General features: G+C 39.2%; 1 protein-coding gene and 1 long non-coding RNA gene across 2 annotated transcripts in view; one reads left to right on the top strand and one right to left on the bottom strand.

The window, feature by feature from the left end:
• Window positions 1-17,689, bottom strand: part of LOC143635920 (uncharacterized) — a 52,244-nt gene that overhangs the window by 19,707 nt on the left and 14,848 nt on the right. The window lies entirely within an intron of this gene.
• On the top strand, window positions 7,777-13,582 carry LOC143635923 (uncharacterized). The gene is made up of 5 exons (XM_077103634.1): window positions 7,777-8,297; window positions 9,135-9,880; window positions 10,789-11,323; window positions 12,176-12,921; window positions 13,402-13,582. The coding sequence occupies exons 1-5, from the start codon at window positions 7,812-7,814 to the stop codon at window positions 13,580-13,582; spliced, it is 2,694 nt and encodes an 897-aa protein (XP_076959749.1). The 5' UTR covers window positions 7,777-7,811.

A 17,689-nucleotide genomic window follows, 5' to 3' on the forward strand; every position in this document is an offset into this window, starting at 1 on the left:
TTGTAGGCGGGTAGTTACCCGGCCATTCTTGTAACGAATATTTATGAAATGTAAATCTTTATGCGGCTAAGACCGCTTCTTTCATTGGATTCCTTGCTTTATAAACGTTATATGACTCATACTTTAGTTTAAATTAGCAATTTTCCAAGTGTTTAGAATAAGTTAACCTTTGAACGTGGTAGATAGGTGTGAAGTTTTGCTTCCTCTTCCGTGATTGTGCGGGTAGGACCGTCACTTGCACGTAGTAGGATGGCTAAACTTTACCATCTGACCTGCGTGTAGGTTTTCCTCATCTTTGAGGATAAGTTAACCTTTGAACGTGGTAGATAACAGGTGAAGTTTTGCTTCCTCTTTCGTGATTGTGCGGGTATGACCGTCACTTGCACTTAGTAGGATGGCTAAACTTTACCCATATCTGACCTGCGTGTAGGTTTTCCTCATCTTTGAGGATAAGTTAACCTTTGAACGTGGTAGATAACAGGTGTGAAGTTTTGCTTCCTCTTTCGTGATTGTGCTGGTATGACCGTCACTTGCACTTAGTAGGATGGCTAAACTTTACCCATATCTGACCTGCGTGTAGGTTTTCCTCATCTTTGAGGATAAGTTAACCTTTGAACGTGGTAGATAACAGGTGTGAAGTTTTGCTTCCTCTTTCGTGATTGTGCGGGTATGACTGTCACTTGCACTTAGTAGGATGGCTAAACTCTACCCATATCTGACCTGCGTGTAGGTTTTTTTTTTTTTTTTTTTTTTTTTTTTTTTTTTTTAGGATAACCTTTGAACGTGGTAGATGATAGGTTGAAGTTTTGCTTCCTTGTTCGTGATTGTGCGGGTAAGACCGTCACTTGCACTTACAAGGATGGCTAAACTTTACTTACATCTGACCTGCGTGTAGGTTTCCCTTATTTTCAACGTTGTGTTTATGCGGGTTTTGCCGCCTTCCACACTTAACGACTTACTTCTTCCCGTTTATGCGGTGAATACCGGCACCAGTGTGGGAAGTTCATAAGTATAAAGGTAAACACATTATGAAAGGAGAATCATTTCCATTAGAAGTGGCTCTAGGCCTTTACAAGTTTTGGAATTGATCTACATATAACATTTGCGTAATTGAGCTCCATTCCATGTTCTTGGGATGGGAGTGCCATCGAGCCTTTCGAGCCGGTATGCGCCCTTTCCCAGGACTTCTTTGATAATGTATGGCCCTTCCCAGACCGGGGCCAGCTTTCCCGGGCGCTCTTGGTTCGAAGCCTCGTTGTTACGCAGTATGTAGTCTCCTATATTGAAGTTGCAGAGTTTCACCCGCGTGTTGTAGTACTTTTGCATTTGTCGCTTGTAGTTCTCTTCACGCACTGCGGCTAAGTCTCTGCGTTCCTCGGTTAGCATAAGATCCAACCGTCTTTCCGCATCATTGTCTTCTGGCTGAATCAAGACCCTTGGTGAGGGTAGACCAATTTCGACCGGGACCATGGCTTCAGTGCCATAAGTGAGGCTGAACGGGGTTTCTCCCGTACTGGCTTCTTCAGCGTTCTGTTTGCCCAAAGGACGTGCGGAAGCTCGTCCACCCAGTCGGATCTGTGTTCCAATAGTCTTTTCTTAATGCCTTCGACGATGCTCCTATTTGCTCTTTCCACCTCACCATTACCTTGCGGGTGTGCCACTGAGGTAAAGGTGTGAGTGATTTGAAGTTCTTTCAGCCACTGTTGTAGCTTCTTGTCAGCAAAGTTGGTGCCGTTATCGCTCACCAAATTCTGTGGAAATCCAAAACGACAAATAATAAATTCCCAAATAAATTTTTTGATATGTTTCGCGGTTGTTTGGGCTAAAGGTTTTGCTTCTATCCACTTGGTGAAGTAGTCGATGGCTACCACTAGGAACTGAACATTTCCTGCTGCTGTAGGAAATGGGCCTGTCACATCGATGGCCCACTTCTGAAATGGCCATGAAGAAGTGAATGGAACAAGTTCATTCTTCGGGCGGTGCGTGTTGGGTGCGTAAAGCTGGCAAGACCTGCATTTTCTGATGTATGCCAGTGCATCCGTATGCATCCCCGGCCAAAAGTATCCCGCGTTGTTTAGCTTGGCTACAACAGCGCGGGGACCTGCGTGTACTCCACAGATGCCTTCGTGTACTTCCCTTAGGAGGTAGTCAGCATCTTGGTTGTCCACGTATCTTAAGAGTGGGCCAAGAAAGTTACGTCTGTAAAGGATGTCATTGACGAGTTGATAATTTAGTGCCTTACAGCGTAGTTTTCTTGCCTGTGTTTTAGACTCCGGTAGTGTACCTGTCGCAAGGTATTTTATTATTGGTGTCATCCACGTTTCCGTGCCGGTTTGGATGACACAAATTTCCTTGTGCGGGACCGAAGGTGTCTCGAGGAGTTCAATGCGGATATCCTTTCCTAGGTGGGTAAAGGCTAATGAAGCAAGCTTGCTTAACGCATCCGCAGATTTGTTTTCACTTCGCTTGACGTGTATGACTTTGCAGTCATTGAAATCGCGCATAAGGGATTTTGCTTGTGCGAGGTACAGGGCCATTGTGTCGTTCACGGCCGTGTACGTCCCGTTGATTTGATTGGCTACTAACATGGAATCCACGTGGGCTTCCAAGTTTTTCACTCCCATCTTACGCGCAATTCTCAGCCCAGCCAGGAATGCCTCATACTCGGCTTCGTTATTCGTACTTGGAAAATCCAATCGAATAGCGTAGGTGTATTCTTGGCCCGCTGGGTTGGTTAGCTTTAGCCCTGCGCCTGAACCCTCGTTATTGGCTGCCCCATCAGTATAGAGTCGCCAGACATCATTGATGTCTTGTGCTGGAGAGGGTTGAGCCTCTTCCTGGCACTCTTTTTCCCGCGATGCAGGCACTTCTGCAATAAAGTCGGCCAGAACCTGGCCCTTTATGGCTGGTCTTGGCTTATACTTTATCGCGTATTCTCCCAACTCAATTTCCCATTTGGCTAGGCGTCCCGACAACTCGGGTTTGCCTAGAACGTTTGCAAGTTTGAAGTTGGAGAGGATGGTGATTGGGTGACCCTGGAAATATCGTCTTAACCTGCGTGAGGCGTGTAAAAGTGCTAAGACTAATTTTTCAAGGGTAGAGTACCGGGTTTCTACGTCTGTTAGGATACGGCTGACATAATAGATTGGCATCTGGATGCCTTTTCGCTCTACTAGCAGGACTGCCCCGGTTGCTCTATCAGTTGCGGAAAGGTATAGGATTAACTCCTCTCCCGCTTCTGGTGCTGTGAGTGTTGGGAGTTCGATCAAGCGTGACCGAATCTCCTGAAAAGCTGCTTCCGCTTCTGGTGTCCAGCGGAAGTGTGTTTTTTTCAAACAGTTTCTCAACGTTGACACGAAGGGAAACGACTTATCCGCGTGGTTTGCCAAAAAGCGATTAAGTGCCACTAGTCGTCCGTTCAGTGTCTGAGCCTGTTTGATGGTAGTAGGTGATTCCATTTTGATAATGGCTTCGACCTTTTCAGGGTTCGCTCTGAAGCCATCTTTAGTGACGATGACCCCCAAGAACTTCCCTTCTTCCGCTCCAAAGGCACACTTGCTCGGGTTGAGCTTCATGTTTATCTTCCTGAGCGTGTTGAAAGTTTCTTCGATGTCTTTCAACATCGCTTCTGGGTCAGGGCTTTTGATGACCAAGTCATCCATGTAGACTTCCAAGTTCCTCCCAATTTGGGAATGAAACTCTTTGTCCATCAGGCGTTGGTATGTGGACCCGGCATTCTTAAGTCCGAATGGCATCATTTGATAACAAAATGTGCCATCGGGCGTCCGAAAAGCGGTTTTGTCCTGATCATCAACGGCCATGTGGATTTGATGGTACCCCTTATACGCGTCCAGGAAGCATTTTAGGCGGAATGGTGCCAACGAATCCACCTTAAGATCAATTTCAGGTAACGGATAACAATCTTTGGGGCATGCTTTGTTCAAATCTTTGAAATCTATGCACATGCGCCATTGTTTGTCATTCTTCGGTACCATAACGGGATTTGCAACCCAAGTTTGATATCTACTAACGCGTATGATGCCTGCGTCAAGAAGTTCCTTGACTTGGGTTCTACACGCGTTAGTTTGTTCTGGCCCATTACTCTGCGCTTTTGTACGATCGGTGTGACAGCCGGATCGCATTTGAGCTTATGCTCTGCCTTACTCCGGGGTACGCCAGTCATGTCAGCTGGTGTCCACGCGAAGATGTCGGCGTTCTTTTGTAATAAGCGCTTAAGTAAGGTGCGTGTGGGATCAACAATTGTTGGGCCAATGGTTACGGCCTGGTCAGGGTACTTGCTATTGAAGGCCCATCTTTCTGGTTCGGTGATGGTTGGTTTAGCCATCTTTGGTTTGGGTTTAGATGAGACAGATGCAATGCATACCTGGGGAATGCCGGTGATCATCGCTACACCCTCAGCTGTTGGCCATCCCATCATGCCGTGGACTGAGGATACCACGGCGTTGAATCTTGCCATCCCGTCTCTCCCGAAGAGAATGTCGTACGTGTGGTGTGGCTAGTTCATCACGACAAAGTCCACATCTTCTGTGCGGGAGTGTTTTCCATCTGTAAGAGTGACGGGGAAAGATAGGATACCCAGGGAGGTGCTTGTGCTGCCATCAAACCCTTCCATCGAGGCGCATATCGTTTCCAGGCGCTCCTTGTCTTCGTCATCTAGCTTGTCGAAGAACTGCCTGTACATCACCGTTGACGAGGCGCCGTTGTCAGCAAGAGTGCGAGAAGTGATGTAGTGCCCCAGCTGGCTTTTTATGACGATAGGGCCTTCTTTGCTGGGTCCTCCTGGCACTCGCGGGAAGCGCACCTCAGCTTCCTTCCACGCGCATGGTTCTGGCGTTCGCCTTTTTCTTCCTCTGATGTTGCCATGAACCATGTTGATGCTGATGTCAACGGGCTTTCGTCCGTTGCCCCGGTACCGGTTGTCGTTCCGTCCTCCCTTCTTGATTGATGCCACCAGGTGTGCCAATCTTCCATCCTTGACGAACGCTTCAACGATATCTTTCAAGGATGTACACTCTTCCGTACCATGACCTTTTGTCCCGTGGAAGTCACAGGATTTGCTCTGATCCGCATTAGGTCTGTGCCTGATCATTGGAGCTTTTGGCCACGGTAGCTTTTCAGTGGCAAATATCTCCGTGACGCTTTTGGTGAGTGGCGTCCACCGGTGCTTTTGGCTTGAAGGGTGTGTGTGATTTCTTCCGCCAACAAGAGGGCGAGAGCTAGATGAGGTGTCAAAGTTTACCCTTGACTGCCAGATACCTAGCTTCCTTTTTTTGTTCTGCCGGGCGATCCGGACATTGTTCTCTCTTGTCCTCTGCGTGTAGAGGTGTGTACTCTGGGGAAGATCCCTTCCCAGTTGCTTTTCCGTCTCGGCAAAGCGCTTTGCCGCCGTCATGATGGCATCCCATGTTGATGGCATGCCATCCTTACCCGTCAATGTGCGGATAAGTTCTGGGTATTCGGCGCCTTGGATGAAAGCGGCGCGAACCAGATCTTCACTTATGTTGCCGAGACTTAGCTTTTTGGAGTTGAAGCGGGTGATGAAGTCTAGTAAAGATTCATCGTCCTCTCTCACGCAGTTGAGGATCGTCCACTGCTCTTCAGTGTACTTCCTCTGTTGGCTGAAGTGCTGGCTGAACTTGTTCTGAAAGTCCGCCCAGTCATATATGTGGTGAACCGGTAAACGATCGAACCATGCCCTGGCCGCTCCGACCAGAGTCATCTGGAACATGTAGCACCACGTGGGTTCCGTCCAGTTGCTGACGGTAGCCCCCGCAATGAACCTGTTCAAATGGTCGTCTGGGTCGGATAGACCATCATAAGTGCCAATGTTAGACATTTGTTTGTCACTTCTCGGGGCGATTGCTTCCGCAATGTCCCTTGCAAACTTTGAGTTTCCTGCATTTGTAGCAGTTGGCCTAAAGGTTTTTGAGAAGTCACGCGGGTTTCTCTCCGCATTTGTTGGTTTAAAAGCTTCCCCAAAATTCCTTTTTGGCTGGGAATCCGTTTCCTTACGCTTCCCTTTCGCCTTATGGCGAGGGTTTGCGTCGGTGTCGGATTCCTCTCTCTCCTCGTCTGAGTACTCGCACTCGCTGTTCATATTGAGCTGTTGGCGAGTACTGCCGAATTCGTCAGCCTGTTGAACTGAACGCAAGCGTTAATCCAATTCAGCTTGGAATTCTCTTTGACGTGTTTCGGCCCACGCCTTCACTTGATCTAGTGTTTGGCGAGGGGCCCTCGGTCGTTTTTCCAACTGGGCATCAGTGAACCCCAGTGGAATATTTACTGCACTTGCCCCGGCTTGGGTAGTCGGGGTAGTGTTCGTAAGATTTGTATAACCGCCGGTGTTCCCCCCAGTTGCTGGGGTTGTGGTTACCGGGGTTTCTTGGTCGGTTACTGGCCTTAGGACCGGAGTAACGTTAACCATTTCTTCAGAAATTTTGAAAAAACTAAAATAGTTCTAGCTTTTATGCACGGATGGCGCCAATGAAGAAACACTATTGGGAGGCTTTCCCTGCGGGTACAGCTGGCGTACTTAGAGATGACTATGACTAATGAATAATGATAGTGCTTAAACGTAATGAACATTTATTAAAAAAGTTAGTAAATTGTAATTGATCTTATGGCTCAATGATATGGGGTGATGGTTAAACCATTAAGGTTTGGGATTCTTGAGGTCTCAAGTTTAAAACCTGATTTAAGGGGTTTTTCCCATAGTGGTGGGTTTTCCTTCTTGATGGTGTTCTTGGAAGTGGCATGGAGCATCAAAATCAGCATGGACGATTGACATCTCGTCTCAGAAAAAAGAAAAAGCAAATTTATATTTCTATATATGATGTACAAGAGGATGGCAAATTAAGACATTGTGATTTTAAAGGATTTACAAGCTATATAACATACCGTCTCGAGAAGGCTCACTAAGGTATTGAGGGTGGATCCAAACCGCTATTTAAAAAAAAAGAAGCAAATTTATCCTTTTGTTTATCTATACTAGATATAATGTATGCGATGAGGCCAACTTAAGACAATGTGATTTTAAAGAATTTACAAACTGTATAACATATAGCACGACATACAAAGCATGCTGAAGAAGAACAAAATAGTCTTTCAAACATAAATCCCACGTGAATCCTCAATTCTTTGAAAATATTTATATTTGTTCATCCTCAACTTTACTAGACTTTTGAAAAATTAAAGAATACCACACATTGTTTTTTTATTTTAATTTTAAACCAACCCCCCCCCCCCCCCTCCCTCCCCACCCATTTTCAATTTTTAAACGACCATAACTTTTTCATACGATAATATTTTTATTTTTTAAAGTTACATCATAAAAACGAACATTTTGTTCCATTTACTTTGAGTATGATATTGTTGTAGTTTTTTTTAATTAAAAAAATAACATGCTACATGAGGGCGTTCAAGACTCAGTTTTGACGATTTTTAAGTTAAACTCGTAAGACAAAACGTTTGTAACGATATTTTGTTGACGAAAATCGTATCTAAACTGTTATAATATATACATTGAAACCAAAAGTTTAAAGAGAAAACCAAGTATGAAAATGTGATTGTGTAGTAAAAAAAGGAAGAAAGAAATAAAAAGGTGGCCCAACGGCTATTTCTCTATTCCCAACGTCCATTTTCTCTCTCTTCTCCCGCGACCCACCTTGCGCCTGCCTTGTTTTTCGTGCTCGCGCCCCTCTCGCGCCTCGGTGGTGTGGTGCTCGCGCCTGGGGGCGCGAGCGGAGGAGTCCGACTTACAACTAGCTTACAATCTCCAACTCGAAGAAGCCATGGCTGCATCTCTCACTCTTCAACCTTCATCATCACAACCGATCTCCATTACAGTCTCCATTCACGACGACGTTAACCTCACAGACTTCCAAACCCTAGAGCTTCAGAAACTCGCAACAGAAATCAATAACCGCCTCAAAATCATTTCGGAACGTCCGTACGGTGAAGACTCTTCTTCTACGAGCAAAGTTAATCCGGAGGAGGTGTTTAGGGTTTATTTTAAAGGATTATTGACTGATGAGAGAGTTCGCGGTCCCGATTCCACGGTAATAAGTCTGACAACGGTAGGAATTGGTGTGGCGGTATGCGACTCGAAGGATGAGAGGGTTTTTGAGTTGAGGAAGCCCTTGGAGTTGAGTAAAGACGATCCGGTTTGCGCGCAGAGTGTGGAGGAGCAGGCGTTGATTGAGGCTTTGAATGCTGCGATTGGTTTGGATCTTAAGAGAATTGTGCTGTATTGTGATTGTAATCCGCTTTATCAGTTTGTGAGTTGATTTTGACTTATGTTAGATTATTAACCGTACGATATGTGATCTATTAGACATAGGTGTTTTCGTGTTCGTTCATTAAGAAAATTGGTGTTTTCGTGAACAGCTCATGAACGTAAACAAGCATAAATAAACAAACTTAAACAAACGTAATTGAACAAACATAAAATCACTCAAATGAAAATAAGTTAGCGTTAATGAACATAAACGAACAAGTCTAATACATCTAAATTAGTGGTTTAAAATTTAAATTTGCATGATTCGTTTAAAATATCAATCATTATATGTTAAAAGTATCCATCATAATTCTACCAAACAAGCCCCTCTATGTTTCTATTTTTCTAAATTTAAATACTTATATGCTTATTAAAGTTTGAACAAATGTCAATTAACGAACATAAACGTAGATGAACAAACAAAACATTTGCTCGTGTTCATTCGTTTAATTTAATGAACTAAAAAAGCCTGTTCATGTTCGTTCGTTTATTAAATAAACGAACTTCCTGCCGAATAGTTCATGAACTCGGTTCGTTTACAGGCCTAGGCATATTTATAAACTTAACGTTAAGTTATTACGTTTATGCATCTATGTTTTTTAATATTCGTAAGATTATGTAATTACATTAAGTAGGTAGAATATGCTCATTTACTGTTATTAACTGTTGCAACTGTGAAATGTGTATGCATATATATTAATTAATAATGTGTCCGGAATAAATCACCAAGATATTTGATAACCTTATTCGTTTAACCGAGAGTATTTACTTGTTTCATTCATATTCAATCGTGAGATAAGTGTGTTTGATATCAAATCTGATCATCATATGATTTCAGGTTACTGGGCAGCACCCCCCAAAACAACTGAAGACAGCAAACATTTTGGATCAAGTGAATCTCCTTCGTAAAAGTTTCATATACTGTAATTTCTCTCTTATTGATCGTAATGATGTTAACATTGCGTTTAAGCTTGCAAAAGAAGCAATAGAATCTCACATAAGCAAGGTGATACCAACTCAAGAACAATTGGACAATTGTGTGATATGCTTAGATGATAAACCTATACACCAATTCTTGTCAATCGAAGGTTGTACACACAGATACTGTTATTCTTGCGTGAAGCAACATGTAGAGGTGAAATTGCTTAATGGTATGTTACCAAAATGCCCTCATGAAGGTTGTGGGAATGATTTGAGATTAGAAAGTTGTGAGAAATTTTTGAACCCAAAGTTTACTGAGATGTTGAGACAACAGATAAAAGAAGAGTCAATTCTGGTTACAGAAAAAGTTTACTGCCCTTATCCTAAATGTTCCACATTGATGTCAAGAACTGAAGTTATTGGGCTTCCTAAATTGGTTTATGGATTTGGAGCTAGAAAGTGTTACAAATGTCATGGTATTTTTTGCATTATTTGCAAGGTTCCGTGGCATAATGATATGAACTGTGCAGAATATAAACGACAAAACCCGACACAACCTGTGGAAGAATCGAAGATCAAAAGTATGGCAGCAAGGAAGAGGCAGTGCATAAAATGCAAACATATGATAGAATTAGCAGCTGGTTGCTACCACATGACTTGCAGGTACATTATTTTCACCAGTTAATCTTTAAAATCCATATGATTACTACATAATTGCAATGATAATCTTTAAAAAATGTTGCTGCATGCTAAAAGCATTTAATATACTGTTTAGGCATGGCCCTGACCCGTCTTGAAAAAACCTGTTCGTAAAGTTGTTTTTACTTGTAACATAAAAGTCATTTACTAAAAACTAATTACCTAACAGTTCATGTAACATCATTTAATGAGTTAAAGTGTTACTACTGAGTAGTGCTGCACAAACCGGCTAACCGGTTAGTTGAAAACTGGTTATTTTCAATACCGGGTAGTGGTCAACGGTCAAATAACCGGTTAGACCGGTTAATCGGGTTGTTTACTAACCGGTTTTGAGACAAGAAACCCTTACCTGGTATAACCAGTTTCGGGTATAAGCGAACTGGTTAACCGGAAAAAAACCAGTTTAAAAAAAACAATAAAAAAAACAAATAACTGGTTCGGTTAACCGGTTTCGGAGATCTATAATATAAACCGGTTTCTCACTGGCGGTTAGAAACGGGTATAAACCGGTTAGTGGTGGACCGGTTAGGATTTCGGGTTGGAATTGATTAGGAGCCAGTTAATCGGGTTGGCTGTGCACCTCTACTACTGAGTGAGCAATGAGGATCATAAATTTTATTCTAAAAAGTTGGCCTGAAAGTGCAATATGATCTTATGCCTAGTTATACATGTAAGGTAATGTGAATTTGTGTGTCTAATGCTTTAATGAAACAAGTTTAACGTATTTTCCAAAAAGTAAAAATGTGAGTTGATACTTTTTGATAATTAGTTTTTTGGGCGTCGAATTTCAAAGATCTTAAACGTGGCAATGTTGCTATCGAATGAATTTCAAAGTTGTTCAATTGACAATTTTTGGTTTGTTTATTCTGCAGATGTGGATATGAATTTTGCTACACGTGTGGAGCGGAATGGGAGAACAACAAGGCAACATGCAATTGTCCTCTTTGGGATGAAGAAATCATCGTGGAAGATAAGTTAAATGATTTTAAAGATGAGGAAGCATGTGTTGGTTTTAAGTATCATCTCAACCATCAGAAACATGCTAGCGAGATTTCTCAAATGCTGGAGCGCCCGTATGGTGAAGGCTTTTCTTCTTCTTCTTCAAAGAGCAAAGTTAATCTAGAGTTATTTAGGGGTTATTTTAAAGGTTTACTGAGTGAGGAAAGAGTTCACGGTCCTAGTTCAACAGTAATGAAAGTGACTATGGCGGGAATTGGTGTGGCCATATGCAACTCGAAGGATGAGCTGATTTTTGAGATGAGGAAGCCCTTGGATTTGACTCAAGGTGATCCGATTTGCACGCAGCGTGTGGAGGGGCAGGCATTGATTGAGGCTTTGAATGCTGCAACTGCTTTGGATCTCAACAGAGTTGTATTCTATTGTGATTATTCTCCGCTCTATCAGTTTGTGAGTTGATTTTCCCGTCTATTAAATAATCATCTTGATAGTACTATACATGATCTATTAGACATATTTATAAACTTAACTTTAATTTATTATGTTTGTGTATTTAAGTTTATTAATATTCGTAAGATTGTGTAATTATATTAGGTAGGTAGAATATGACTGTTTATGGGTATTTATTGTTATCATTTGGCGATTTATTGCAACTGCTTTTCGGTTGTACAACTGTAAAAAATGTGTGTGTATCTTAACTAATGGTGGCCGGAGTAAATCACCAAGTTATTCTTGTTAGAAACGTTGTTCTCCTCAGGGGACGATTTCTGACTTTGACAAGAAATATCACAGAACACGATTGTCACGATTTTGACAATCGAACAAGGTGAAGAACTGAAATATAAACAAGAAAATAGAATACAATAATTTTGTGATGCTTACAAACTCTACTGTTTACAAACAATGATAATTGGGAATTTATAGGGTAGGAACCGGCATGTTGAGAAGCGTCGCATCGTTTCGCAGATGCCTTGTTAGAGAACCCGTAACCGGAAGACACGGTTTGCTTCCTAACCCATCCAATTACAGCATTTAACACATGGGTGATATTAATAACTAAAGTCTTAATAAAGCCCATACTGAATATAACTTAAAACTCAAATACATAAATATTGATTTCAAACACAAACTTTATTAGCAAAAAGAATATGCAACAGCCTATTAAAGCAACCGTAACAAGAATTAATGTTTAAGAATTTAATAACCTTATTCGTTTAACCAATATTTTCCAGTATTTTTTTGTTTCATTCAATCTTGTGAGAAGTGTGTTTGATATCCAATATGGTCATCATACAATTTCAGGTTAGTGGACGGTGGCCACCGAAACAACAGAAGACTAAAAACATTTTGGATCAAGTGAATATCCTTAAGAAAAGTTTCATTGATTGTGGGCTCTCTCTTATTGATCGTAATGATGTTAACTTCGCGTTTAAGCTTGCAAGAGAAGCAATAGAATCCCAAATATGCAAGGTGATACCAACTCAAGAACAACTTGAAAGTTGTGTAATATGCTTAGATGATAAATCTATACACCAATTCTTTTCAATTGAAGGCTGTACACACAAATACTGTTATTCTTGTGTGACACAACATGTAGAGGCGAAATTGCTTAATGGCGTGTTACCAAAATGCCCTCATGAAGGTTGCGGGAGTGATTTTAGATTAGAAAGCTGTGAGAAATTCTTGAACCCAAAGTTTACTGAATTGATGAGACAATGGATGATAGAAGAGTCGGTTATCGTTTCAGAAAAAGTTTATTGCCCTTATCCTAAATGTTCCACATTGATGTCAAGAACTGAAGTTATTGGGCTTCCTAAATTGGTTTATGGATTTGGAGCTAGAAAGTGTTACAAATGTCATGGTATTTTTTGCATTATTTGCAAGGTTCCGTGGCATAATGATATGAACTGTGCAGAATATAAACGACAAAACCCGACACAACCTGTGGAAGAATCGAAGATCAAAAGTATGGCAGCAAGGAAGAGGCAGTGCATAAAATGCAAACATATGATAGAATTAGCAGCTGGTTGCTACCACATGACTTGCAGGTACATTATTTTCACCAGTTAATCTTTAAAATCCATTTGATTACTATATAATTGCAATGATAATCTTTAAAAAATGTTGCTGCATGCTAAAAGCATTTAATATACTGTTTAGGTATGCCCCTGACCCGTCTTGAAAAAACCTGTTCGTAAAGTTGTTTACTCTTGTCTATGTAATAAGTTAACATGTTATATATGGACTTATCACGGGACCGTGTAATTTACTCTTGTCTATGTAATAAGTTAAATTGAGTTCTTGTAACTTATGCTTTATGGAAACAAATTTAAAGAATTTTATTTTTATTTTCCAAATGAACAAATGCTAGTTTTTTTAAGTTAACAATATATTATCCTATTTCAGATATTATTATTATTATTATTATTATTATTATTATTATAAATTTAGAGCTTAATACTTTATGAATGAATTTCAAACTTGCAGAAAATGATCATTTTAGAGGTTTATATATGTTTATTTTGCAGATGTGGATATGAATTTTGCTACGCTTGTGGGGCGGAATGGAAGAATAAGAAGGCAACATGCGGTTGTCCTCTTTGGGAAGAAGAAAACATCGTGGATACCGAAGAGGAAGACTATGAGAATGATGAGTTTAATGAGTTTGAGGATCCGCTTGACGAAAGTTGGTATGATAAGTATTGGTAAATTGACTTGGTGATTCTTGGGGGGGGGGGGGGGGGGGGGGGGGGTGTTATACTGAAAGAAAACATCATTCGGATTAGACATGATGGACTCATGGTACATTTAGCTTTTAACAAAAACGATATTGTCGTAATATCACACGGAATGTGAGGCATGCATTAATCATACAGGATTAGGCGATTAGCCTTGACAACATTCACATTGAGGTGTTGAAGTGTTTTGAGGGATAAATGAGTTTACATGTTAACAAATTTGTTTAACAAACGGCTTTTGATTAGAAATTAGACTGAGTAAAGGTTAAAACGGCTCGATGTCTAGGATCAATACATATATTTAACTAAAAACAACCACTGCATTGTAATTGTTAATGATCTTAACTTGTAAGTCGAATTAAATCAAGAGATTACCTTTATGTTGAAATCATATTTTTTAAAAAACTTGGTAGCGTTATCGAAATGAGTTCGGTATTGGTAGCATTTTCTTAGCCTAGATGAATTATAAAACTTATATTTTTATTTTAAAAAACTATCGATGGGTTTTCGTGTTTCGTATATGAAAATACAAAATAGAATTTGATTTATGTATCATACAAATCCAAGGGATCTGTTATACATACAAACTTCAAACATTTTAAATTTACCGAGCCGTATAGATAATATAAAGTTTGGATCTATATATAATAAATAAAGGTTCAAGGTATATATATCCCAGGGGAAAATAATAAAATAAATAGTTAGAAATAATCAAGTGAAAATGAGGAATATTGATCATGAGGGCATCGAACTTGCGTCAATAACATGTAGTCATGTAGTATAAAAAGGAGGTGGGCCTTAACCACCAGGCCAACATCAAATATTGGATTAGTTATCAGCTATATCTAATTAATAATCGATTATTTATATATATAAAATACATAAACGTTAAAACGGAGGCCTTGATTTTTTGTAGGGCCAGCTCCGGTTCTAATCTCATTTGAGACATGAGGGTAAAGTCTCACTTTGTTTAAGACATGGGGGTAAAATGGTAAAATAGATGGAAAAAATTTTGTTAAAAAAATTGTAAATTTAACAACTAATTCTTATTCTTTATGGAAACACATTTTGCCTTATATAATTATTAATTTTGTGGTTAAAATTGAAATACAAGGTAAAATAAAAATGAGAAGGGTGAGGAGAAATCTAATTCATTGATCTTAAATTTGGATGGTGGAGATTAATTTAAAAATCAAAATTGATGAGAAGAGCATGAATGTAATAACCAACTTACGATGACTTTCTTTCACTACATGCAAGACACATGCCAATTCCTCAATTATTTGAAAACGTCAACTTTTTTATACGACATTTTTTAGAAAATTTGTTTACCACAATAACAAACGTTTTGTATCTTTAATATGAATATCATATCTATAATATATATAAACGAAAACATAAAAATCCTACGTGTCGCGATGTGGTAGCTCCCCCTTTTTTTGGAATCGCCAGATTTACTTGATTTTTAAATGAAAGCTTCTCATGCATTTGACCTGAATTTATGGATATGAGTCTTACCAATCCCAGATATTCTTAAACAGGTTATAACATCTCATTAAATAAAAAATTATTTTCACCAAATTATTAATATAAAAATCCTATAAAATAGGGCATGCTAAAAATTAATATTTTTTTATTTAAAAAAAGATATATATATATATATATATATATATATATATTATTTAAATTAAAAAACCAATTTTATAGTAAAAAAAAATAAACGAGTCTTGGGTCTCATCAAACCATAAGTATATTATTAACTTTCATAAATATTATTTATAATTAAAAAAACCAATTTTATAGTAATAAAAATATACGGATCTTGGGTCTCATCAAAATCATATAGCTTTTAAACTGGGTTATAACATCTCATTTATTTGTGAAACAATTTATCATCAAACCATAAGTATATCATTAACTTTCAAACAATAAAAAAAATATAAATTCAAAAAGTAAACAAATATTAGAACAAACAATATAAAACAACCCCGTAATACGGGGGATAAAAACTAGTTGTTATATATAAAAAGAATAGTGGGTTTTTAATATTGTTTTATTTGGTTGTCCATTGTGTTTCTCAATTGGGTTCTTCTGTGCATTGTGTTATAAATTTTGGTCATTATGTTTTTTAATTGGTACTCATATTGAAGTTAAAAATTTTCATATTTTCGATTAACTTCTTTAGTACCAATCGATTCCATACGAGCCCTACATTATAGGGTTGTGTGGCCACCTAGTGTCTGTTTTGTCACAAAAAGGTCCAACTGTGTTAAATGGGTCGTGATTGCAGGTCAAACGAGGAAACTTGACAGAACATAACCCGTAGATGATATATGGGCTGATGTTTTTACAACTACTGCTAACTAGCTAGCCAACTAGGCATACAAAAATCATTGTAAGCCCGTCTGCAGTCTTACAATTCGCCTATTTATGATGTTAAGTAAAACAAAGCGATTCAGAGATTTACTGTAAATTATACCAATAACTATCATCTTAATCTACTGTAAATTATACTTAACCTTGAAAATAAAAGTGGAGAATTGGTAAAGCATTGGAAAATTTTGCCATTCAAAACGTTAAGTGACACAAACATCGAATATTGAAACTTTACATCTATGGGATTCGTCGTATCTTCTTGTGTCATGTCTTCAGAAATAATAGTCATTATCATAAACATCCTCGCCATCCCCATAATCGTCATAAACATCCACGTCATCCCCATAATCATCATAAACATCCTCGTGGTTCCCAAAATCATCATATACGCCATCCTCTAAATCATTACCACAATCATCTTGTTCTTGTTGTTCGTCAAGAACGTCATCCTCAAGAAGAGCTTCATCCTCAAAATTATCATTCTCATGAACATCATCATCAAGAAGAACTTCTTCCTCAAAATCATCATTCTCATGAACATTATCATTCTCGAAATCATCACCCTCAAGGACTACATCATGCCCAAAACCATCATCTTCAAAAACATCATTCTCATGGACAACATTATGCCCGAAGTCATCATCCTCAAGGGCAATATCACCCCCAAAATTATCCTCAAGAGGAACATTATGCCCAAAATCATCATATACGCCATCCTCTAAATCATTACCACATTCATCTTGTTCTTGTTCTTCGTCAAGAACGTCATCCTCAAGAAGAGCTTCATCCTCAAAATTATCATTCTCATGAACATCATCATCAAGAAGAACTTCTTCCTCAAAATCATCATTCTCGTGAACATTATCATTCTCGAAATCATCACCCTCAAGGACTACATCATGCCCAAAACCATCATCTTCAAAAACATCATTCTCATGGACAACATTATGCCCGAAATCATCATCCTCAAGGGCAACATCACCCCCAAAATTATCCTCAAGAGGAACATTATGCCCAAAATCATCATATACGCCATCCTCTAAATCATTACCACATTCATCTTGTTCTTGTTCTTCGTCAAGAACGTCATCCTCAAGAAGAGCTTCATCCTCAAAATTATCATTCTCATGAACATCATCAAGAAGAACTTCTTCCTCAAAATCATCATTCTCGAAATCATCACCCTCAAGGACTACATCATGCCCAAAACCACCATCTTCAAAAACATCATTCTCATGGACAACATTATGCCCGAAATCATCATCCTCAAGGGCAACATCACCCCCAAAATTATCCTCAAGAGGAACATTATGCCCAAAATCATCATCCTCCCGAAAAACATTATGCCCAAAATTATCATTCTGAAGAATAAAATTATGCTCAAAATCATCATCCTCGTCCTCCTCTTCCTCAATATCCATGATGTGTTCTTCATCCCAAAGAGGACAAGTGCATGTTGCCTTCTTGTTCTTCCATTCTGCTCCACACGTGTAGCAGAATTCATATCCACATCTGCAAAATAATCAAACCTAAACTTGTAAGAAAACAATGCTGCTGCTATCCATGGTTCTACAATGCCAAATTCAAAATCTACCTAGATTCCCAAACGTATTTGGCACATTAGAGGTGTCGGTTTCAACTTGTAGGTCTTTAAATTATTTATCTAAGACTATTCGGTTCTAACTTATTATACTGATATAAC

The sequence above is a fragment of the Bidens hawaiensis genome, unplaced genomic scaffold (genome assembly GCF_021521415.1).
Source record: "Bidens hawaiensis isolate Kalapana, Puna unplaced genomic scaffold, B.hawaiensis_p1.1 tig00007738_1, whole genome shotgun sequence".
Classification (NCBI taxonomy): domain Eukaryota; kingdom Viridiplantae; phylum Streptophyta; class Magnoliopsida; order Asterales; family Asteraceae; genus Bidens; species Bidens hawaiensis.

Coding starts and splice junctions, on each gene's coding strand:
- LOC143635923 (XM_077103634.1), top strand. CDS start 7,812: ATGGCTGCATCTCTCACTCTTCAACCTTCATCATCACAACCGATCTCC. Junction 11,324..12,175: donor ATTCTCCGCTCTATCAGTTT/GTGAGTTGATTT, acceptor ATACAATTTCAG/GTTAGTGGACGGTGGCCACC. Junction 12,922..13,401: donor TGCTACCACATGACTTGCAG/GTACATTATTTT, acceptor TTTATTTTGCAG/ATGTGGATATGAATTTTGCT.